General features: G+C 47.8%; 1 protein-coding gene across 2 annotated transcripts; it reads left to right on the top strand.

Annotated features, from left to right (window-relative positions):
* The first annotated feature begins 863 nt into the window (after positions 1 to 863).
* Tomm34 (translocase of outer mitochondrial membrane 34) lies at positions 864 to 18,023 on the top strand. Of its 2 annotated transcripts, none has more exons than XM_021193240.1 (7): positions 864 to 1,087; positions 5,254 to 5,353; positions 6,732 to 6,884; positions 11,419 to 11,588; positions 13,853 to 14,000; positions 16,785 to 16,911; positions 17,106 to 18,023. In XM_021193240.1, the coding sequence occupies exons 1-7, from the start codon at positions 961 to 963 to the stop codon at positions 17,208 to 17,210; spliced, it is 930 nt and encodes a 309-aa protein (XP_021048899.1). In that variant the 5' UTR covers positions 864 to 960; the 3' UTR covers positions 17,211 to 18,023. The 2 variants fall into 2 exon arrangements, with proteins under 2 accessions (XP_021048899.1, XP_021048898.1); XM_021193239.1 differs by having other exon boundaries at positions 933 to 1,531.
* Positions 18,024 to 18,452: the final 429 nt, after the last annotated feature.

Genomic DNA, 18,452 nt, shown 5'->3' with positions numbered 1-18,452 from the left:
GCCATGCCTCATCCCTGAACGTTTCGCCCAGGGGCTGGACTGCCCTTCCCTATATAATCCAGATATTTTGGTCTGCCCTTTTCTCTCTATGCATAAGCGCCCTCTTTCTTTCTTTCTTCCTCCCCCCCCCCAGCGCCCCCATGGCGACTTCCCTGCCCTCCTCCTTTGGGACCGGTGAACTTGCCCGAAAGCAGCTTCCCAATAAACCTGCCTTTAATATAATCTGGCTTAAATTGGCTCATTTCATCGACAACGGAGAAATAACCTATCACCTATAACATCATTGTGTTTTCTTGGTTTTGTTTTAAAACAGGAGCTCAGCTATACGAGCCTTGGCCTCCCAAGTGGTAGAACTGAAAACCTGAACTTTGGATTGTGTTGCTTCTATTTCTTTTATTTTTTTTTTTTAAGTGCATTGTATTCTTTTGTGCGTATAAAAAATTTTCATCATTCTCACTCTATCCCATACAGTCCTCGGGGGTGCCTTAGACTTCCACACGTTTGCATCATCCCGCTCTTTGCTTCTTTATAGTATTAAGATCTTAACGAAAAGTACGTTTTCTTGTGGTCGTGGATTAATTGCTTCCCAGGCCCAACGGACTGTGAGCTGCACGAGGGATGATAATCCGCCTCCTTCGGTGATTCAGCCTCTGCCGCCTCAGCACTGGAGCGCCAGCCACCATGAGCACTCGCAAAGGGCCTCGTTTCTCAACGTCCCCGCCTCCGACCCTCTTAGCTCCGCCCTTCCCCGGCCCCGCCCCTGGACAAGGAAGAGAGGCCCGACCTAGCTAAGGGCTTGAACCCACTCTTCCGCCCGCCCCTGGCCACCTAGCTCCGCCCCATCTAGCCCCGCCCCATCTGGCCCCACCCCTCAGGGCCGGTCCACAGTGGGCCTTAAAGGCACGCAGCCCTAGCTTCCGGGTGGAAGCATCTTGGTCCCTGTTTCCCAGCCTGCCCGGGATGGCCCCCAAAGTCTCGGATTCGGTGGAACAGCTCCGCGCCGCCGGCAACCAGAACTTCCGCAATGGCCAATACGGCGAGGCCTCGGCGCTGTACGAGCGCGCACTGCGGCTGCTGCAGGCGCGAGGTAGGAACCCGCCCCACGTTTCCCTCCGGGCCTGCGTCCTCCACCCGCATCCCCGCACCGGGCCTCCCGTTGGCCCAGCCTCCCTGTTTTCCCTTCCCCGCGTCCAGCCGCCGCACCAGGCCCTCCCAGGGCTTGATCCCGCGCTTCTTTCCGTCTCTGGCCGCCTAGCCGCGACCCCGTCTACCATCACCACCCCCCAGCTCCCCAGGCCAGTCGGCTGCGGGCCTTAAGGGCACGCATCCGCTGCTTCCACCCGGAAGCTGTTGCGCACTACTCAGCGGGGAACGGAGGTGGTCCCTGTTTGCCGGCCTCCCGGGATGGCCCCCAAACTCTCAGACTCTGTGGAAGAGCTCCGCGCTGCCGGCAACCAGAGTTTCCGCAACGGCCAGTACGCCGAGGCTTCGGCGCTGTACGAGCGCGCGCTGCGACTGCTGCAGGCGCGAGGTAGGAACCCGCCCCACGTTTACCCTCCGGGCCTGCAGGCGTCCTGCACCCGCATCGGCGCCCTGGACCAAGTGTTGATCCTGTCCTCTGGGTCTTTCTTTTCCCCGGGCCATCTGCCGCACCAGCCTCTCCCACCACACCCCCGCATCTTCCCCACTTTGACATCCTATGAGAAACTTAACTTGGCTCTTTATGCCTGCTTTTTAGCTGCCCCATTGGCTTGTGTCCTAAATTACTCAGGCCTCCCTCTGACCCTTGAGGTATATATAGCGCACCTGTCCGCCCCTCATGTATTCATTTTACAATTCAGTTGACTTTTGTATATTAACTGAATGTGGCTGGGGAGATGGGGTCCTTTCAAGGATAGAACTTCCTGGGGGCCAGTTGTCTTACCTTTGTAAGTAAAGGAGACCTCTGAGATTAGAACTATTAATACAAAGTAATGTGATACGGTTGGATCCTTTAGAAAGGAAGTCATGGGCGACTTCTCAAGAGATATTTGAGATGTCCCTGAGAAGTTCAGTGTCTAATGCATTCCAGGTGCAGAGAACCATCAGATGGACTAAGCAGCATAAGCTATTAATGAGACTATTTAAGCCACGAAGTAGACAAAACCTTAATTGTGTTGGTGCTTTAAACCCTCGAAAGAGTTGGGATCTTATCCCCTAAACAAAAGAACAGCATATTAACAACGTGGCTAACCTTTGCCCAAAGTTCCAGGACAGCCTTGAGTCCCGCTTTCTCGAAGTCCTCATTCTCATTTTCTTTTCTTTTTTTTTTTTTAAAGATTTATTTATTTATTATATGTAAGTACACTGTAGCCGTCTTCAGACACTCCAGAAGAGTGCGCCAGATCTTGTTATGGATGGTTGTGAGCCACCATGTGGTTGCTGGGATTTGAACTCAGGGCCTTCAGAAGAGTAGTCAGTGCTCTTAACCGCTGAGCCATCTCTCCAGCCCCTCATTCTCATTTTCTTGACCAGTCATTTGTTTTCTGTGTGCTAGATGTTATCTTTGTTTATCTACACTATGACCAGATCAACTAGACACCTGTAGATGAGGAATCCCAAAGAATTAATTGCCTTCCTAGGATGACACAGTGAAGATTGTTAGACCCAGAATTTGAATATAGAGTTGTCTGATTTCTGAGTCCAGTTTTATTTGTGATCATGAGGTGGGGTTAATGTGCGAGAGGTGGCATCCCCGTGGAGCTGGAGTTACAGATGTTGTGCACTGCTTCATGCGGGTGCTGGGAACTAAACTCTGGCCTTCCGCAAGATCAGTGCATGCTTTAAACCCCTACCCCATCTCTCCAACCCCCTGAGTCCAGATTTTTAACCATTAGCTAGACTAACTCATAAATCGTCCTTTTTAGAGCTTTCATGGGTTGAAGCTATGCATGGGTACACACACACACACCCTGTTGTTTTCTCTGGAAACCCTCTTAGGCTTCTCCCCCTATGTCAGTCCCACATCGTGACATTGCTGGGGACACTGAGGTGGCTGTTTCCTTCTCAGCCCCCTTCCCTGAGTAAAAGGCCAGAAGCTGTGCTTTCGTGCGGATTTATTCTGCGACCACTAGAATTAAACAACCCTGCTGTTTAAATTTACCAGATTTTATTTCTGTCCCTACTACTGATTTTCTGTGTGATTATGTGGGTAATTCTCTTGGCTTCTCAGATCAGATTTCTTGGCTTTAGAGGGAGCACAGGGAAGCCTTGTAAGAAGTCAGAGACTCGAAACCTTCAAATATACATGCACTCAAGTACTTAGAAGAGCTGAGCGGATTTTGTAGGACCATTAACTGGAACCTTTCAGTACTTGTGCCTTATGGCAAGGACTATTCAACTTACCTCTGTATTTTCTGGCCCAAGAGAAGAATGAAAGAAGTATAAGTTTATTGTGTTTATTATTCATTGTTAGTATTGAATGAAGGATATCAAGTGTCAACATGGTATTCTACTTCCTGAAGCAAGTGCAAAAGCATAGGCTCTGTGATGCCCCTTGGAAAACACTTTAATGGTCCAGTTCCTTATGTGTTAATGATGTGCAGTAAAGTGGGCAGGGCTTGAGGATTCACACCAACGTGAGCAGTGTGCTGGCCTCCGAGGACAAAAATGAGGATGGATGAAGCTTTAGCCATTTCAAAAGCAAAATCGAGGCCAGCCTGGATGTATGGAGTGGCTTCCAGGCCCCTTAGGACTACACAGCGAAGCCTTGCTCCCTAGGAAAGGGTGTGGAGGTGTCCACTTGATATCTCAGCACTCAGGAGGCTGGAGCAGGAAGGTTGTCAGAAGGTCAAGGCTAGCCTTCTGCACAGAAGATGGACCTCTGCCTGCCCCTGCCTCGGGGCTGCCGAGGCTGAAGATGTGCCACCATACCAGCAATTTGTTTTACGTTTTGTTTTTGTTTGTTTGTTTGTTTGTTTTTAAAGGAGGTGGGGGAGAAACTATGATGGCATGAAGTCTTGTAGCTCCAGTACTTTGGGAGACTGAGGCAGGAAAATTGCTAGTTCAAGGGCAACCTGGAAAAGGTAGTGAGACCTCACTCAAAGGTGGATGGAGGCGGGAACAACTGATTTTGATAAAATGGTGGATGCTGGATGTCAGATCAAGCATAAGCTACGAAAATAATGTCTAAATCAAATATTTCAGGAAGACCTTTGATCTGTATACCTAGGAGTTACTTGGTCCACAGTTTTCTTATGTTGTGTATGTTGCTGTCTTGTGGTATTTTAGGACCCATGCTAGTAAGTAAAATGTAGTTGAGAATATCTTCAAAATGAAAACGGGGTCTTTAAAATGAAAACGGGGGTTAAAGGAAAGTGCAGAGTTGGAGAGTGTGGAGGCAGAAGTGAATCTAGGGGAAGTTGGAGGAGGAGGAGTTAATACGATCAGAATACATTTAATAAAATGCTCCAAAAAGTGAAAATCAGGGGTCTACTCAGAAGGCAAAGGCACTTGCTGAGTTCCTAGGTCCCACATGGTAGAAGGAGAGAACTGACTCCCTCAAGCTGTCTTCTTACCTCCATACACATTCCTTTTTCTTCATGGGAGCGCGCATACACACACACACACACACACACACACACAACACACAGAGTATCTTTTAAGAAGTGAAAGTGATTACAGTCACACTGGGTAAGAGCGTTGACTTCAGAGAAATGACTAATGAGAAACCTCACAGAGTTGTTCACATTTCTCGATTGAGGTACCCATAGTCCTGGCAGACCTGGCTCAGTTATATTTTTCTGGTAAAGGCTTTTCTGACTTATCTGCTCTCTAGCTTGCATTTCCCTCCGAGTCTGAGTTATCCCCTCATTGAGGCATTTATTATTGTCCTTTTCCTTTTCCTTTCCCTATTGAGTCACTGTGCTTTCTGTAATAAGTTAGCCACGCACCCGAGTAATTACGACATGGTTTTTTCTCTGGCAGAAGCCAGCTGCCTTATGTTTATATTTTTATCTGGTACCAAGTTCAGTGCTGAAATAAGTGATGATGGATGCTTAGTTTCCTGCGAATGGCAAAAATCTGGACTTCCCCACTGTTGTGGTAGGAATGGTAAATGTGTTATCCTATATGATATATAAGCCTGGTTAGGCTACAGGACTCTGCTGCCTTTTCCCAAAACCTAGAAAGCCCCAAGTCTGAAGTGCATCTCTATGCCTTCTGACATCTATTTCCCAACTCATGATCTTGCTCTTCCTGCCTCCATCTGGGCAGGTTCTGCAGACCCTGAAGAAGAAAGTGTTCTGTACTCCAACCGTGCCGCGTGCTACTTGAAGGATGGGAACTGCACAGATTGCATCAAAGATTGCACTTCGTAAGTGGCCCAGGGAGCCTCCGGGATACCTGAGGGTTACTGAAGAGCAAGCCAGGTTTCTAATCTGGGAGAATCCCACCTTTCTCTCTTTTTACAGATAGGCCACTTAGAATGACAGGCTCTACTGGGTCCTTGTCTTTGGAGTTTGGGCTCACTGCTTCTTTAATGGTGTATGATGGGAAGTTAGAAGTAGACTGTAACATCTCTGACTTGGCACATGAGGTGAGACGCAGTCAGGGTGACTGACATGCTCGGCTGTTTTCCTGGGATGATAGTGTGAGAAGTAAGAATAGAGGAAAGAAGAAAGGAGATAATAGACGCTGACAGGTTGTCTAAGAAGCAAAGAGAGGGTGAGGCACACCTTTAATCCCAGTGTCCAGTAGGCAGAGGCAGGCAGATCCTTGTGAGATGAAGGCTAGTCTGTTCTGTATCACAAATTCCAGGCCAGCCAGGGCTACATAGTGAGACCCTGTCCTAAAAAAAGAGGATGGGGGCAAAGAGAAAGGAAGAAAGGACAATCTGTCAGTAATCAGTTGTACAGGGCATTGAATGGTTTCTCCTATCTCATTCTTCCGGCTAGCCTTTTTCTTTCTTTCTTTCTTTCTTTTTTTCTTTAAAGATTTATTTATTATTATATATAAGTACACTGTAGCTGTCTTCAGACACTCCAGAAGAGGGCATCAGATCTCATTACGGATGGTTGTGAGCCACCATGTGGTTGCAAGGATTTGAACTCAGGACCTTTGGAAGAGCAGTCAGTGCTCTTAACTGCTGAACCATCTCTCCAGCCCCCCACCCCCACCCCCGGGCTAGCCTTTTTCATCTTGGCTAAACTAGCATATATCTGTGGCTAACCCTACGTCTGATGTTGCTTTACATGCATGGGAGAAGTAGGAGAGAGGCTCATGGGGCCTGCTCATGCTCATGGAGCCTGTGCTACTTTCTTTTCTCTTTTCTTTCTGTTCACTGTGGTGGTAAGTTTACCCTTCTTCCCAGGACAGAACCCAGGTGACAACGAGGGTCCCATGGCTAGTGGTAGCGTGGATAGAATACAAACTCAACCCTACGCTTGTTTATTACTTCTGCTGGACCACAGTGTGGAAGCATAGACACATGAAACTATGAGGCCCCTGTTCTTCATCTGGGCAGGAGGAGGGGGTATAGAGATAGATACACGTGCATGCTCATTTCATTAGTGGTCCTCTGCCTTCTTTCCTTTCCCAATTCAGTCTAAGTTGAGAATTCCCTACCTATTCTAGAGATGCTGTCTTTTTACCAGAAGTAATTCTGATATGCCAACTGCTCCAGTAGACTGCCTGAATCACTGCACTGTTGGGGAAGCCTGTTGGCCTAACATTTTTTTAACCTGCTGTTGTAGCGCGCTGGCCTTGGTTCCCTTCAGCATCAAGCCCTTGCTGCGGAGGGCATCAGCATATGAAGCCCTGGAGAAGTACTCCCTGGCCTATGTTGACTATAAGACTGTGCTGCAGATTGATAACAGTGTGGCATCCGCCCTGGAAGGCATCAACAGGTAAACCCAGTGTGGGGCAGAACTTCCTCATGGAACCAATACTGGTTTGGTTTGGTTTGTTTTTGAGAGGTGGGGGTGGGGGGTGGGAGGGGTTCGAGACAGGGTTTCTCTATGTAGCCCTGGCTGTCCTGGAACTCACTCTGTAGACCAGGCTGGGCTTGAACTCAGAGGTTAGCCTGCTTCTGCCTCCCAAGTGCTGGGATTAAAGGCATGCGCCACCACACCCAGCAGAACCGCAAATGTCCATCATTGGCCTTTTGCTTTGGTTGTTTTCCAAATGTGGTCCCTTTGGCTATGCTTGAAAATCTTTGTGTGTGAGAAGCCATGGGTTGAAGGTAGGCATCTTCCTTTATCACTGCCAACCTCCTTTTTTGACAGTCTCTCATTGAGCACAAAGCACATCGGCTTGACTAAACCAACTGGCCAGCAGCCTCCAGAGGCCTCCTGTCTGCCTCTCCAGGGTTACTGTAGGTGCACACTACTGTCACGTGTAGTCATGCTCAGCTTTTCATTCAAGTGTTTAATCTTCAGAATCAGCCCTTGATGGCAAGCATCTCTTTAGCTGTTGACTTGGGAAAGAGTTGTTTTTAAACAGGGTCTCACTATGTATCGCTGGCTGTCCTGGAACTCACTCTGTACACCAGGCTGGCCACAGAGACTTGGAAAACTTTTTTTTTCCAATATAAAATTTTTATTGATTCTTTGAGAATTTTACATCATGCACCCAGATCACACTCACTTCCCAGTCCTTCCATGTATGTCCCCTACCCATGTGACCACCCCACCCAAAAAAACAAGTAAAAGTAAGATTTTTTTTCAATTTTTTATTAGATATTTTCTTTATTTACATTTCAAATGCTATCCCGAAAGTCCCCTATACCCTCCCCCCACGCTGCTCCCCTACCCACCCATTCCCACTTCTTGGCCCTGGCATTCCCCTGTACTGGGGCATATAAAGTTTACAAGACCAAGAGGCCTCTCTTCCCAATGATGGCCGACTTGGCCATCCTCTGCTACATATGCAGCTAGAGACACAAGCTCTGGGGGTATTGGTTAGTTCATATTGTTGTTCCACCTATAGGGTTGCAGACCCCTTCAGCTCCTTGGGTACTTTCTCTAGCTCCTCCATTGGGAAAAAGTAAGAATTTTTTAAAAATAGAGAAAAGAAAATCTAATTTGTGTTATCTGTATACTCACTGGTGCGTGGTCAGACTCTCAGTGGCCTGTCCCTGAGATGGAACAGAGTCCTTTCCCCTCCCACATCCCTCCCAGAGCTATACTTCAGCATCCTTATCACACTTTGTAAGAGCTCTTTCTGGGGAGTCGGGTAGGGGATGTCATAGAAGCCTTTGTGTCCCTCCTCAACTGTGCGGTCACTGATACCACAGCAAAAGTAGCCTCCTTGCTCCCACAGTCGTGGGAGCCCAGATCATGGACCAACTTAATGGATATGTTCAACAAAGTATATAAGGAGACTGACTCTGCTGCTGTGTTGGGCAGGGTGTGTAATATGTTCCTAGAGCAGAAGAGATGGCGGGCGCAGCAGTTAGGAGTGCTTACTGCTTTGGCAGGGGACCTGAGTTCAGGATTCTCAGCATCTACATTGGGCAGCTCACAACCTCCTGTAACGCCAGCTCTTAAGTGATCTGATACATCCATAGTCACTGCACGCAGGTGGACACACTCAAGTGTGAAAACATCTTTCCAGTCTCTTGAGCCATGGCTGTTTTTTCTCTCACAAATAACCCTTCTTTGTGTATTTGATCATGATTTCCCCTTCATGTGGGCTGCTACAAAGTCATAGCCAAACTAATAGCATATTGTGGTCTATGTTTAGTTTCTTGGTTGACTTTTTTTTTTTTTTTTTTGGTTTTTCGAGACAGGGTTTCTCTGTATAGCCCTTGCTGTCCTGGAACTCACTTTGTAGTCCAGGCTGGCCTCAAACTCAGAAATCCGCCTGCCTCTGCCTCCCAAGTGCTGGGATTAAAGGCGTGCGCCACCACACCCGGCTTCTTGGTTGACTTTTTAACTTGCCATTTTCTCTTTGAATCTTTTTGTCCTTCACCAAAGGCCACCAGCTGTGTGCCAGCCTTTAAACGGACCTGGGCTGCTGAATGAGGTGTAGCTCCTGTCCCTGCTCAGCTCTCAGTCAGTGTTACACAGGATCAGTGTAGTCAGTGCAGTGTGCAGTATTACACGGGAGCACCAGCACAAGTTGTCCAGCACAGAAGGAAGGTGGTCACCTGGCTGGGAAGAAGGAGCCATAAACAGTTTCCTAGTGAAGTCACAAGTGAAGCTGAGAGAAGCAATTCAGTGAGCTCAGAAGCAGATGGCCATTCAGAAGGTAGTTATGTCATTAGGAAGGGAGGCAGGGGTGTAGCTGCGGTGAGTAGTAAGGGGTGCCCACGGGCGTTTAATAAGTGAGCAGAGTTGAAGGGATTTCAGTCTGGAATCACTTAGGGAAAATAAGGCAGGAAGGAAAAAGGCTGCCCAGGTGAGGTCCCCGAAGGAGCCAGGGGCTAGGACGCAGAGCTCTGTGCTCTGCCAGGAAAGCATCGGGGATGACAGAGCACAGCTTAAAGGACGCTGGTTTGTTAGGATCCACAGTTAGCTGGTGCCGTCTATCATGGCGGGCAGCAGGAGCTTGAGGCAGCTATCTCCACCACATCGCATCTGCATTTAGGAAGCAGGGTCAATGCAATGCTCAGCTGACTTCTCCATTGTATGCAGTCCAGGACCCAAACTCAGGGAGTGAGTGGGTCTTCCTCCCTCGCTGTTTCTTTGGTAGTTCTAGATCTCATCAGGCCGACAGTTGAGGGGTTTGTTTGGGGTTTTATGAGTGTTTTGTCTGCCTGTGTGGATGTGTGCTATGTGCATTTCTGGTGCCTTTAGAGGTCAAAGGAGCATGTGGGAAGCCCTGGAACTCTAATTACAGATGGTTGAGAGCCACCATGTGCATCCTGGGAACCAAACCCATGTCCTCTGTAGGAATAACAAGTGTTCTCCCAGGCCCAATAATCAAGATTGTCATCATCACACAGGCAGGTAGGCTTTTATTTGGGGTATAGGAAGAATGTTTTGAAAGCACATTAGGAACTCGGGCTAAGGAGAATTGGTATTCCTGGGCCAGGCAGGAAAACCTCTTCAAAGCCAAGTGAAAGGCTGTGACTATGATGTACTTTTAGTCTGTGGTTTTTCCTCTTGTAACCTAGGAATGTAGCTGTAGGAGCTTCATTCACTGGTGTAGCACATGCTTGCCTGTTGGCGCCAGGTGGTGAACTAGGTGCTGGAACTTCATTGACAACATGGCCACATGGGCTGAGAGCACCGACTTAAGTTGAGAAGTGAATAAGGAGGAGTTAGCGGGATCTCAAGGGAGGAGTGGAAAATGGAAGACGGAGTAACACAGAGGCAGGATGTGTCCATAGGGTTGGTTGGTTTTTGCAGTGCTGGGAAATCAAAACTAGTGCATTGCACGTGTTAGGCAAACACCATCACTGAGCCACACAGCCACCCCAAGGATCAGGAGTAGATGTGACATGAAATAAATTAAAATGCAGAGGAGGGAGACTACTGGAGATCACAGGCCACATTAGCCTGCAAGTTGGAGCCCCTAAAGTGTTAAAGATTGCTGAGGGAGCTAACTAAGATTGGCACTTAAGATGAACAGTGAACAAATGACAAGCGTCACACTTTGAACTAGTTTTGAACTGAGAAAATACATTTTTGAAAATGGGATTTCTTCTTGAAGATGCAAAGTTTATCCTTAACCAGTAGCAGAACACCTTAAAATTCAAATGTAGCGCCCAGAAGCTCGGAATACCAAAGATACAATTCAGAAACCATAAGAGACTCAAGAAGAAGGAAGACCATAGTGTGGCTACTTCGATCCATCTTAGAAGGGGGGACAAAACACCCATGGGAGGAGCTACAGAGACAGAGTGTGGAGTAGAGACTGAGGAAATAACCATCCAGAGACCGACTCGCCTGGGGATCCATCCCGTTTACAATCACCAAACCCAGACACTGTTGAGAATGCCAACAAGTGCTTGCTGATAGGAGCCTGATATAGCTGTCTCCTGAGAGGCTCTGCCAGTGCCTGACAAATACAGAAGTGGATGCTCACAGCCACCCATTGGACTGAGCATAGGGTCCCCAATAGAGGAGCTAGAGAAAATGACCTAAAGAGCTGAAGGGGTTTGTAGCCCCATAGGAGGAACAACAATATGAACCAGCCAGTACCCCCAGAGCTCCCAAGGACTAAACCATCAACCAAAGAGCATACGTGGTGGGTCATGGCTCCAGCTGCAAATAAATAAATAAATAAAATTTCACATGTAGAAACCATGTTAAGGGAAGTGCCCCATGGTGTTGGATCTGAGAAAGAGTTGATAGCAGATTCCCGTGCTTCGTTTAGAGCTTGGGGTGGGGGTGGGGAGATGTTCTGACCTTGTAAAGGGGCCTCCACTTCTCAGGTGTGAAAGAGGAACAATTTGACCTAGCCAGACACCTGTAATTCGTCCTTGCCTTCCAGAATAACCAGAGCTCTCATGGACTCCCTGGGACCTGAGTGGCGCCTGAAGCTGCCCCCTATCCCTGTGGTGCCTGTTTCAGCCCAGAAGAGATGGAATTCCTTGCCTTCAGAGAACCACAAAGAGACAGCTAAAACCAAATCCAAAGAAACCACAGCCTCAAAGAGCAGAGGTGAGCTGGGGCTGGGCCTAAGTTTAGAGCAGCCTTCCAGAAACTGGCCTCATTTCTTCATTTGTCTCCCTGAGGTCATCAGTGCAAGTCTTAAGTTCTACACGGGATGTGAGCCTCCCAGCCTGGCACATAGGTACAAGTGCTAGCTCTTGTTGCTTACAGGGTTTGAGTTGCAAAGCCAGACACTTTCAACATGGCAGAATAATAAAGGAATTGTATTGGCTCACGGTTACATGTATTGTGCCAAAACCCCCACCCCACTTTACCCACCCCTCAACTCAATAGTTAAATTAAGGTATTCCCCTCCCCCGTATCTTAGCTTGTGTTTTCCCAGTGTCATTGGTCACAGGCTCCTGTGACCATCAACTGACATTTTGTAACTGTCAGCCCTCTCTCCCTGGGGCCATCCAGCCATCCCCATAACCAGAAAGTGATCTATAGCTAGAGGACATATGTCCTGGTTGACAGAGGAGGAGGAGCAGGAGCAGAGCTGGGCACGCATAGCAGGAGAGCGTGTGCCGGGAAGGACTGATGCTCCAGGAGAGCTGACCTGGGCTCGCGAGCATCAGTCAAGACAGAAGTGCACAGGCTTTTTATCAATGACTGAAGGAAGGCACTCATTACAGGTTTGGGCAGGAAACTGCCTCTGTGCCCATGTGTGAGCTTGGTTGTCATTTTCCATTCTTCCTTAGAAGAAGATTGCAGCATGCTAATAAACTAGATGGCTCAGGGTATGTGACTTTTCTTTGTTCTTTGAAGTCACAGAGCCATGTGTTAACAAACTCTGTGCTAACCAGTGGAGCACAGAGGACAGAACTAGACCCTGAGGGAGTTCCTGGTCTAGTGAGCAACTGGATCATGGAGACAGTGGTTTAAAGTCTATGGAGGAAAAGCAAGTGCCATGGAATGGTTAGTATTTGGGAAGTTTAAACACAGGGGCAGGTGCTAAAGGTAATGTCTTGACTGGACCTTAAAGGATGATGTCATTAGGGAGGAAACTTGGAGGCAGAGACAGTAGGTAGGAGCTGGAGAAGGAGCTACATGGGTAAGGAGGACTACCAAGAGGGGCATTGCAGAGCCCAGGGAGCGCTGAGGGCATACATCTACCTACTGGGCTGCTTCCAAGGACTCATGATCATGTGTGCAGGAGTACTCGCTGCACAGTGTTAGATAATAGCAAACCAAAACTAGAAATCACCCGGTCACCACAAACAGAACAGGGGACAAATCTTTCCTGGAATTTTGCAAGTGAAAATGTATCAACTATAGCTCCACATATTCACACAGACAAATCTCAGAAGTAGAACGTTGAGGGGAAAGCAGCCAAGCCATGAAAGGCTCTATCAGGGGCTTGTTTCTTTAAAGGCTCTATCAGAGGCTCCAGGGCAAGTTGCTTATAGATGCTACTGTAGCCATAGATTAGATTACACTAGATTATAGATTACACTAGATTAAATTAGATTGAGTGAGTGAGCAAGCGAGCTAACTATCTGGCTAGCTTAAGGGACAGGGAAACACAGAATGAGAAATTCTAGTTCCTTTCAAGAGTGGGTGGGCTAGGCTAGGGAGGATCCTAAACAGGGATGAGTTGGCACGCTGACTCATTCCTGCAACCTTACCCTGGTTGTAAACATTGAGTGTTTCCATGGTGGTTTTTAAAGATTAGAAAATGGTGCTGTGGGACCAAGGTGGGGCAATTGATTGGAGCCACACAGTGAAGGACTGTAAAACACTATGGTGGGGCACCTTGGGTTCCCCTTGTTCTCTGCTCTCTCTCTCCTAAGAGCTGGAGTGGCACTACATGTAGCAGGTGAAAGTAGATACAGGCTAAGCACAGAACAGAGCAAGCTCCCTCTTCAGCCTTTGCTGAAACCCAGAAGCCAAGCCCCTGTGTACTAAGCCAGCCTCTCCTCGGGGAGCTTGTTAGCTACTCTCCATTTGTGTTTTTCTCAGCTCTGACCCTAACTTAGCCCTTTGCGCTGAGGGAGAAAACGGAAGTACTGAAGTTAAGTAGGTCATTCCAGCTACCCAGTGGCAGTACCATGAGGAAACCTAGCTTGCTTTTTATCATATGTGTGTTTATAAGTCTCCATCCTCTGCTAATGAGAACCTTTAATTGAGTAGAAGCCATTAATTAGGGGACTCGGTAGTCAGGAAGATGCTCCGCAGCCACCTGACTTGGAAGGGATGACGCTGAGGAGATGTCATTGATCTCCTGTGAGCACCTGATCCATGGTTTTTTCCTCTTCTGAATTTACATCTAGTGCCTTCTGCTGGGGATGTGGAGAGAGCCAAAGCTCTGAAGGAAGAAGGCAATGACCTTGTAAAGAAGGGCAACCATAAGAAAGCTATTGAGAAGTACAGTGAGAGCCTCTTGTGTAGTAGCCTGGAGTCTGCCACATACAGCAACAGGTATCTTCTTTCTGCGCAGCCGCTGGCCTTGGGGACTTGAGAGCATTTGACTCTCTGAAGGCTGGGGTGTAGCTCAATGGGAGAATACTTGTCCACCATGGGCCCTGGGGGTTGGGCTGTAGCTCAGTGTGCTTCCTTGCCTGCACAGACTCCTGACTGTCGAGGGGTTCGGGTCCTACTGTGTGCATTCCTACCTACCCCAGGACTGCAAACAAGGTTTAAAGGGGTGGAGACTTAAAGAGATGTTAAAGGAAAGTCTCTCATTGTCCTAGATTTTATCCCAGAAGTTTAAGCTTGCAGTGTCAACACAAACTTTCTCCCCTGCTGGCTGCTTTAACTCTCCTGTTTCCGACAGTTCTGTCCAGTGAGTGGGGTTAAGGTTAGGAACAGGTCTGGCTGACTGGCTGGAATAGGAGGGAAGAGTGCCGCTGTCTGTCTTAGTGCAGACCTGTGAGCCTGTAGCCAGCTCTGCATCAGGAACTGCTGTGGGGAACTCTCTGCTCTACACTGACGCTCACAAGTGTCGGTGATAGGCAGCATGTATCACTGGTGCTCACAAGTGTCAGCTATAGGCAGCATGTATTACTGATGACAAGTGTCAGCTATAGGCAGCATGTATNACAAGTGTCAGCTATAGGCAGCATGTATTACTGATGACAAGTGTCAGCTATAGGCAGCATGCATTACTGGTCAAGTTGAGAAAATGAAGGTACTGTCTGAGCTCTGACCAGCCACTGAAATGGTGACAACAGAACTGGATTCTGCTCCTGTGAAATCGAGTAGTTTATTGTCAGAAGCTTGATCCAGTCAACAGGAGGCTGTGTGTACTCCACACACTTGCTTCCCACGTGCACTTAGTCTAGTTAGGACATCTGGGAGCTGGAGAGAGGGCTGAGAAGTGAAGCACATTGCCACTCACGTGAGAACCCAGGTTCGATTCCCAGAAGCAGCTCCTTCACCTTGGTGCTGCTGGACACCCATTCGCCCATACTCCTAAGAAACAAAGTATTTTTACCATAGCTTGGGAGCGCTTTTGTTTAAACACTGTTTTTAAGCGGATATGTCTGGGCCACACAGTGTTCCTCTCCCTCCTGTTCATTTAAATGATGGACTTTCCCCTTGGGCGGAGTGGGGCTGTGGGCGGAGCAGCGCTGTGTACCATACTGAGGGCCTCCTGCAGGTTAGGCAGGCTCTGCTACTGACCTGCATGCCCAGCCTGACTTAGGTTTGTGTCTTGTGTTTGTTTTTAAGTCATGATTATGATTCCAGAATTTGTCAGGAAACCCACTAGACAGCACAGCATTTAGTTTATAATAAAGTATGGGGATAGAAGCTATCATTCAATAAATAACATTGTGTTGGTGGGGTAAAAGTTAAATACAAATTCTTCAAATTCTTCTTCTTCTTTTTTTTTTTTTTTTTTTGGTTTTTTGAGACAGGGTTTCTCTGTGTAGCCCTGGCTGTCCAGGAACTCACTCTGTAGACCAAGCTGGCCTTGAACTCAGAAATCTACCTGCCTCTGCCTCCCATCAACTCTTAGAAGAGTACAATTTCAAATGTAAAAACCGAAACAATTGCAGAACATGTAAGCTGATTGCCACGCAATAGAAGAAGAACACAAGAGAAGTCATTAAGGATAGAGTGGGTAACTTTGCTTTTGCTATTATAGTAGTGAAAGGCCTTGTGCTTTTCATGTTTATAGAAACTAAGAAGCAAAGGAAAAACTAAAGTACATGAGCTCCCATTTCCTCTCATCTTAACAGAAGTTAAAATCTGAGACCCAGGGCTGATAAAATGATAGGAAAAGAAGCTCTTGGTAAGTTCTTCAGAGTGCCTGGTAGTCCAGTCGGGATTTGAGCTGTCAGGATCTCTTGACCCTCACTGCAGCAGTCTGGACCGCACAAGGTGGAAACAGTGAGACCACAGCAGAGCGGGAACAGCTAAAGCAGACCGTGCCATGTCTAACCAGCGAGTGCTCATCCACGCAGCAGTGAGGGAGGAGGCGTGGGCGGGGCTGAAAGGCTTCCCTCGGGTCATCAGACTTGAATGATGTAAATACACAGTATTTTCCACATTTTATTAAAAGGAATTTCCAAGTACCTTGAACACCCATCTATCCACCATCTGAATTCTCCAGTAGTTAACATGATGCTGGGACCCTTTCCCGTGCTTAGCATAGGCTCCATCTTATTGTTGCTGTGCTCCAAAGTAATTGCTTACATCTTCACACTCTACCCCTGAAATGTCAACAGTGTTAATTAGTATTTAATATGCATGCATTTGCTTTTTTTCCATCTGTTGAGGGGAAGGTTTTGGGAAACTTTGCTTAAAGAACCTGATGCAGAATGTTAAGTGGAGTTATTGTGCAGGGTCAGGCTCTAGGTTTATGCAGACTGGTACAGAGCCGACTGTGGAAAGTATCTCATAGCCTTTGCATCTGCAGGAAAGGGTAGGAAACCGGAGAAATGGCTCATCAGTTAACAGGACTTGGCTGCTCCAGGGAACTGGTTCCAGTTCTCAGTACTACATGGTGGCTCAGAGCCACCTCCAGCTCCAGAGACTCCAACACCTTCTGTCCTTCATGGGCACCAGAACATGTAGTGGTCACATGTGTACAAACATAAAGTGTCGAGAGGCGGGGAGAACTGAGACAATTGAAGATAGAGAGCTCCAGCACAGAGCAGGTGTTTAGCAAATCAGGTCATTCCCCAGCCGCCTCCAGCTTGCTCGGGGCGGAGAGGATCCACAAGTGACTGAACTTCTGTGATGGTCTTTCTGTATCAGAGCGCTCTGTCATCTGGTCCTGAAGCAGTACAAGGAGGCAGTAAAGGACTGCACAGAAGCCCTCAAGCTGGATGGGAAGAATGTAAAGGCGTTTTACCGGCGGGCTCAAGCCTACAAGGCACTCAAGGTAAAGATCCCCCAACCCCCAGACACCCAGGCCTAGCTAGAGCTTTATGCGGGTGCCGGCTCCTGTGTTTCTTCTCCCAAGCCCTGGGAAAGCTCCCATCATCTTGCATCAGCAGCTGTTGTCTGTCCATCCATTCCCCGCCCCCGTTGTTATGTCCTCTAGGTCCCCTCCCCACCTCTCTTTCTCTCTTATAGGACTATAAGTCCAGCCTTGCGGATATCAGCAGCCTCCTACAAATCGAACCCAGGAATGGCCCTGCACAGAAGTTACAGCAGGAAGTTAACCAGGACATGAACTAAACCATAAGAGGACAGCCGGAACCCTGTACTTGACCTTCCCAGAGAAGCTAGGGTCTCCCCTGCATCTGCCCCCAGTGCCCAGCATGCCACCAAGGGAGTACAAAATCAACCCCACTTTGACTCCTTGGAGAGGTAGCAGCCTTCCACCTGAGACATTTTGCTTGTTCAGATGAAGTCCATTACAGACAAGCACAGGACTCTTTGTTATTTTTTTTCCAGAAAGGTCCCCACTAGAGGTTTTTGTTTTGTTTTTAAAAAGCGTGAAGCCAACAGCCCTGGCCTCTGGCCCTTGTCAACACAGTCCTTGGCAACTGTCCCTGACCCAGATATGCACAGACTGGGTGCCCTGTGGCTTCCTCTGACGCCATGGCTCTGCAGTTCACCTGAGTGCTGATGGGCCGGAAGTGCTTGCTCATCCGCAGCCACAGCGGCCTGTTGAGCTGGTTCTCCAAGGCTGCCATCTCCCCGAGGATACAGCTGCTGCCTGCACCCTGTCCTTGGCACAGTGTCCTGTGTTGAGCTCCAGTGCCTTTAGTCCAGGCCCTTTGTGGGAAGGCAGGGCCTAACCCTTGAAGGCTCTGTGTTGTTGCCTTCTGTATGAGCTACCTACGATGTTCAAAGAGCCCAGATCCTCCTGGGATGGGGAGAGAGGCCTCCTTAAGATTAGTGTCCCTCCAGTCTGAGCAGGAACTTAACCTTTTTCCCCAATAGCAGCCCCTCGGGCTTCTTCATTTTGTTTTGTTAATATGTTGAAGTTAATTGAACTGATTTTATTGAAGTGTGTGTTGCTATTGCATTAAAAGGTTTTCTTCTGTACAGCTGGCTCTTATGCATTTATTTATGCCTTCTCACATTTGCTCCTGCAACTTGGTCATATTAACAACTGATTATAACACACAAGACAGGAAGCAAAGGCAAGCTAAATCTTACATATACTTTTTTGTACTACTGAATTTCAACCCTGTAAAAGAAGTGTTAAAATTTTAAATATTTCCTGAATAAGGTATGGGATGATGTATGAAAGAAAAAGCTACTGGTTCTTAGACATTGGTCTATTTATTAAATGAACTTTTTGAACAGCCCAAGCGTTGTGTATAGGGAAGTGGGATGACTATCTGCAATCCCTGCTCTCTAAAAAATGGTCCTGCGAAGACAAGAAGTTGGTCAGATAGTTAAGGGGAAAGCGGCTGCTTTATCATAATGAAGGAATAGCAGCAGCCAGGTGTCTTTTCTGCCTCCATG

This window comes from Mus pahari, chromosome 3, assembly GCF_900095145.1.
Source record: "Mus pahari chromosome 3, PAHARI_EIJ_v1.1, whole genome shotgun sequence".
Classification (NCBI taxonomy): domain Eukaryota; kingdom Metazoa; phylum Chordata; class Mammalia; order Rodentia; family Muridae; genus Mus; species Mus pahari.
Note: the sequence above shows the minus strand (reverse complement) of the source record. Positions and strands in the feature narration are given on the sequence as shown.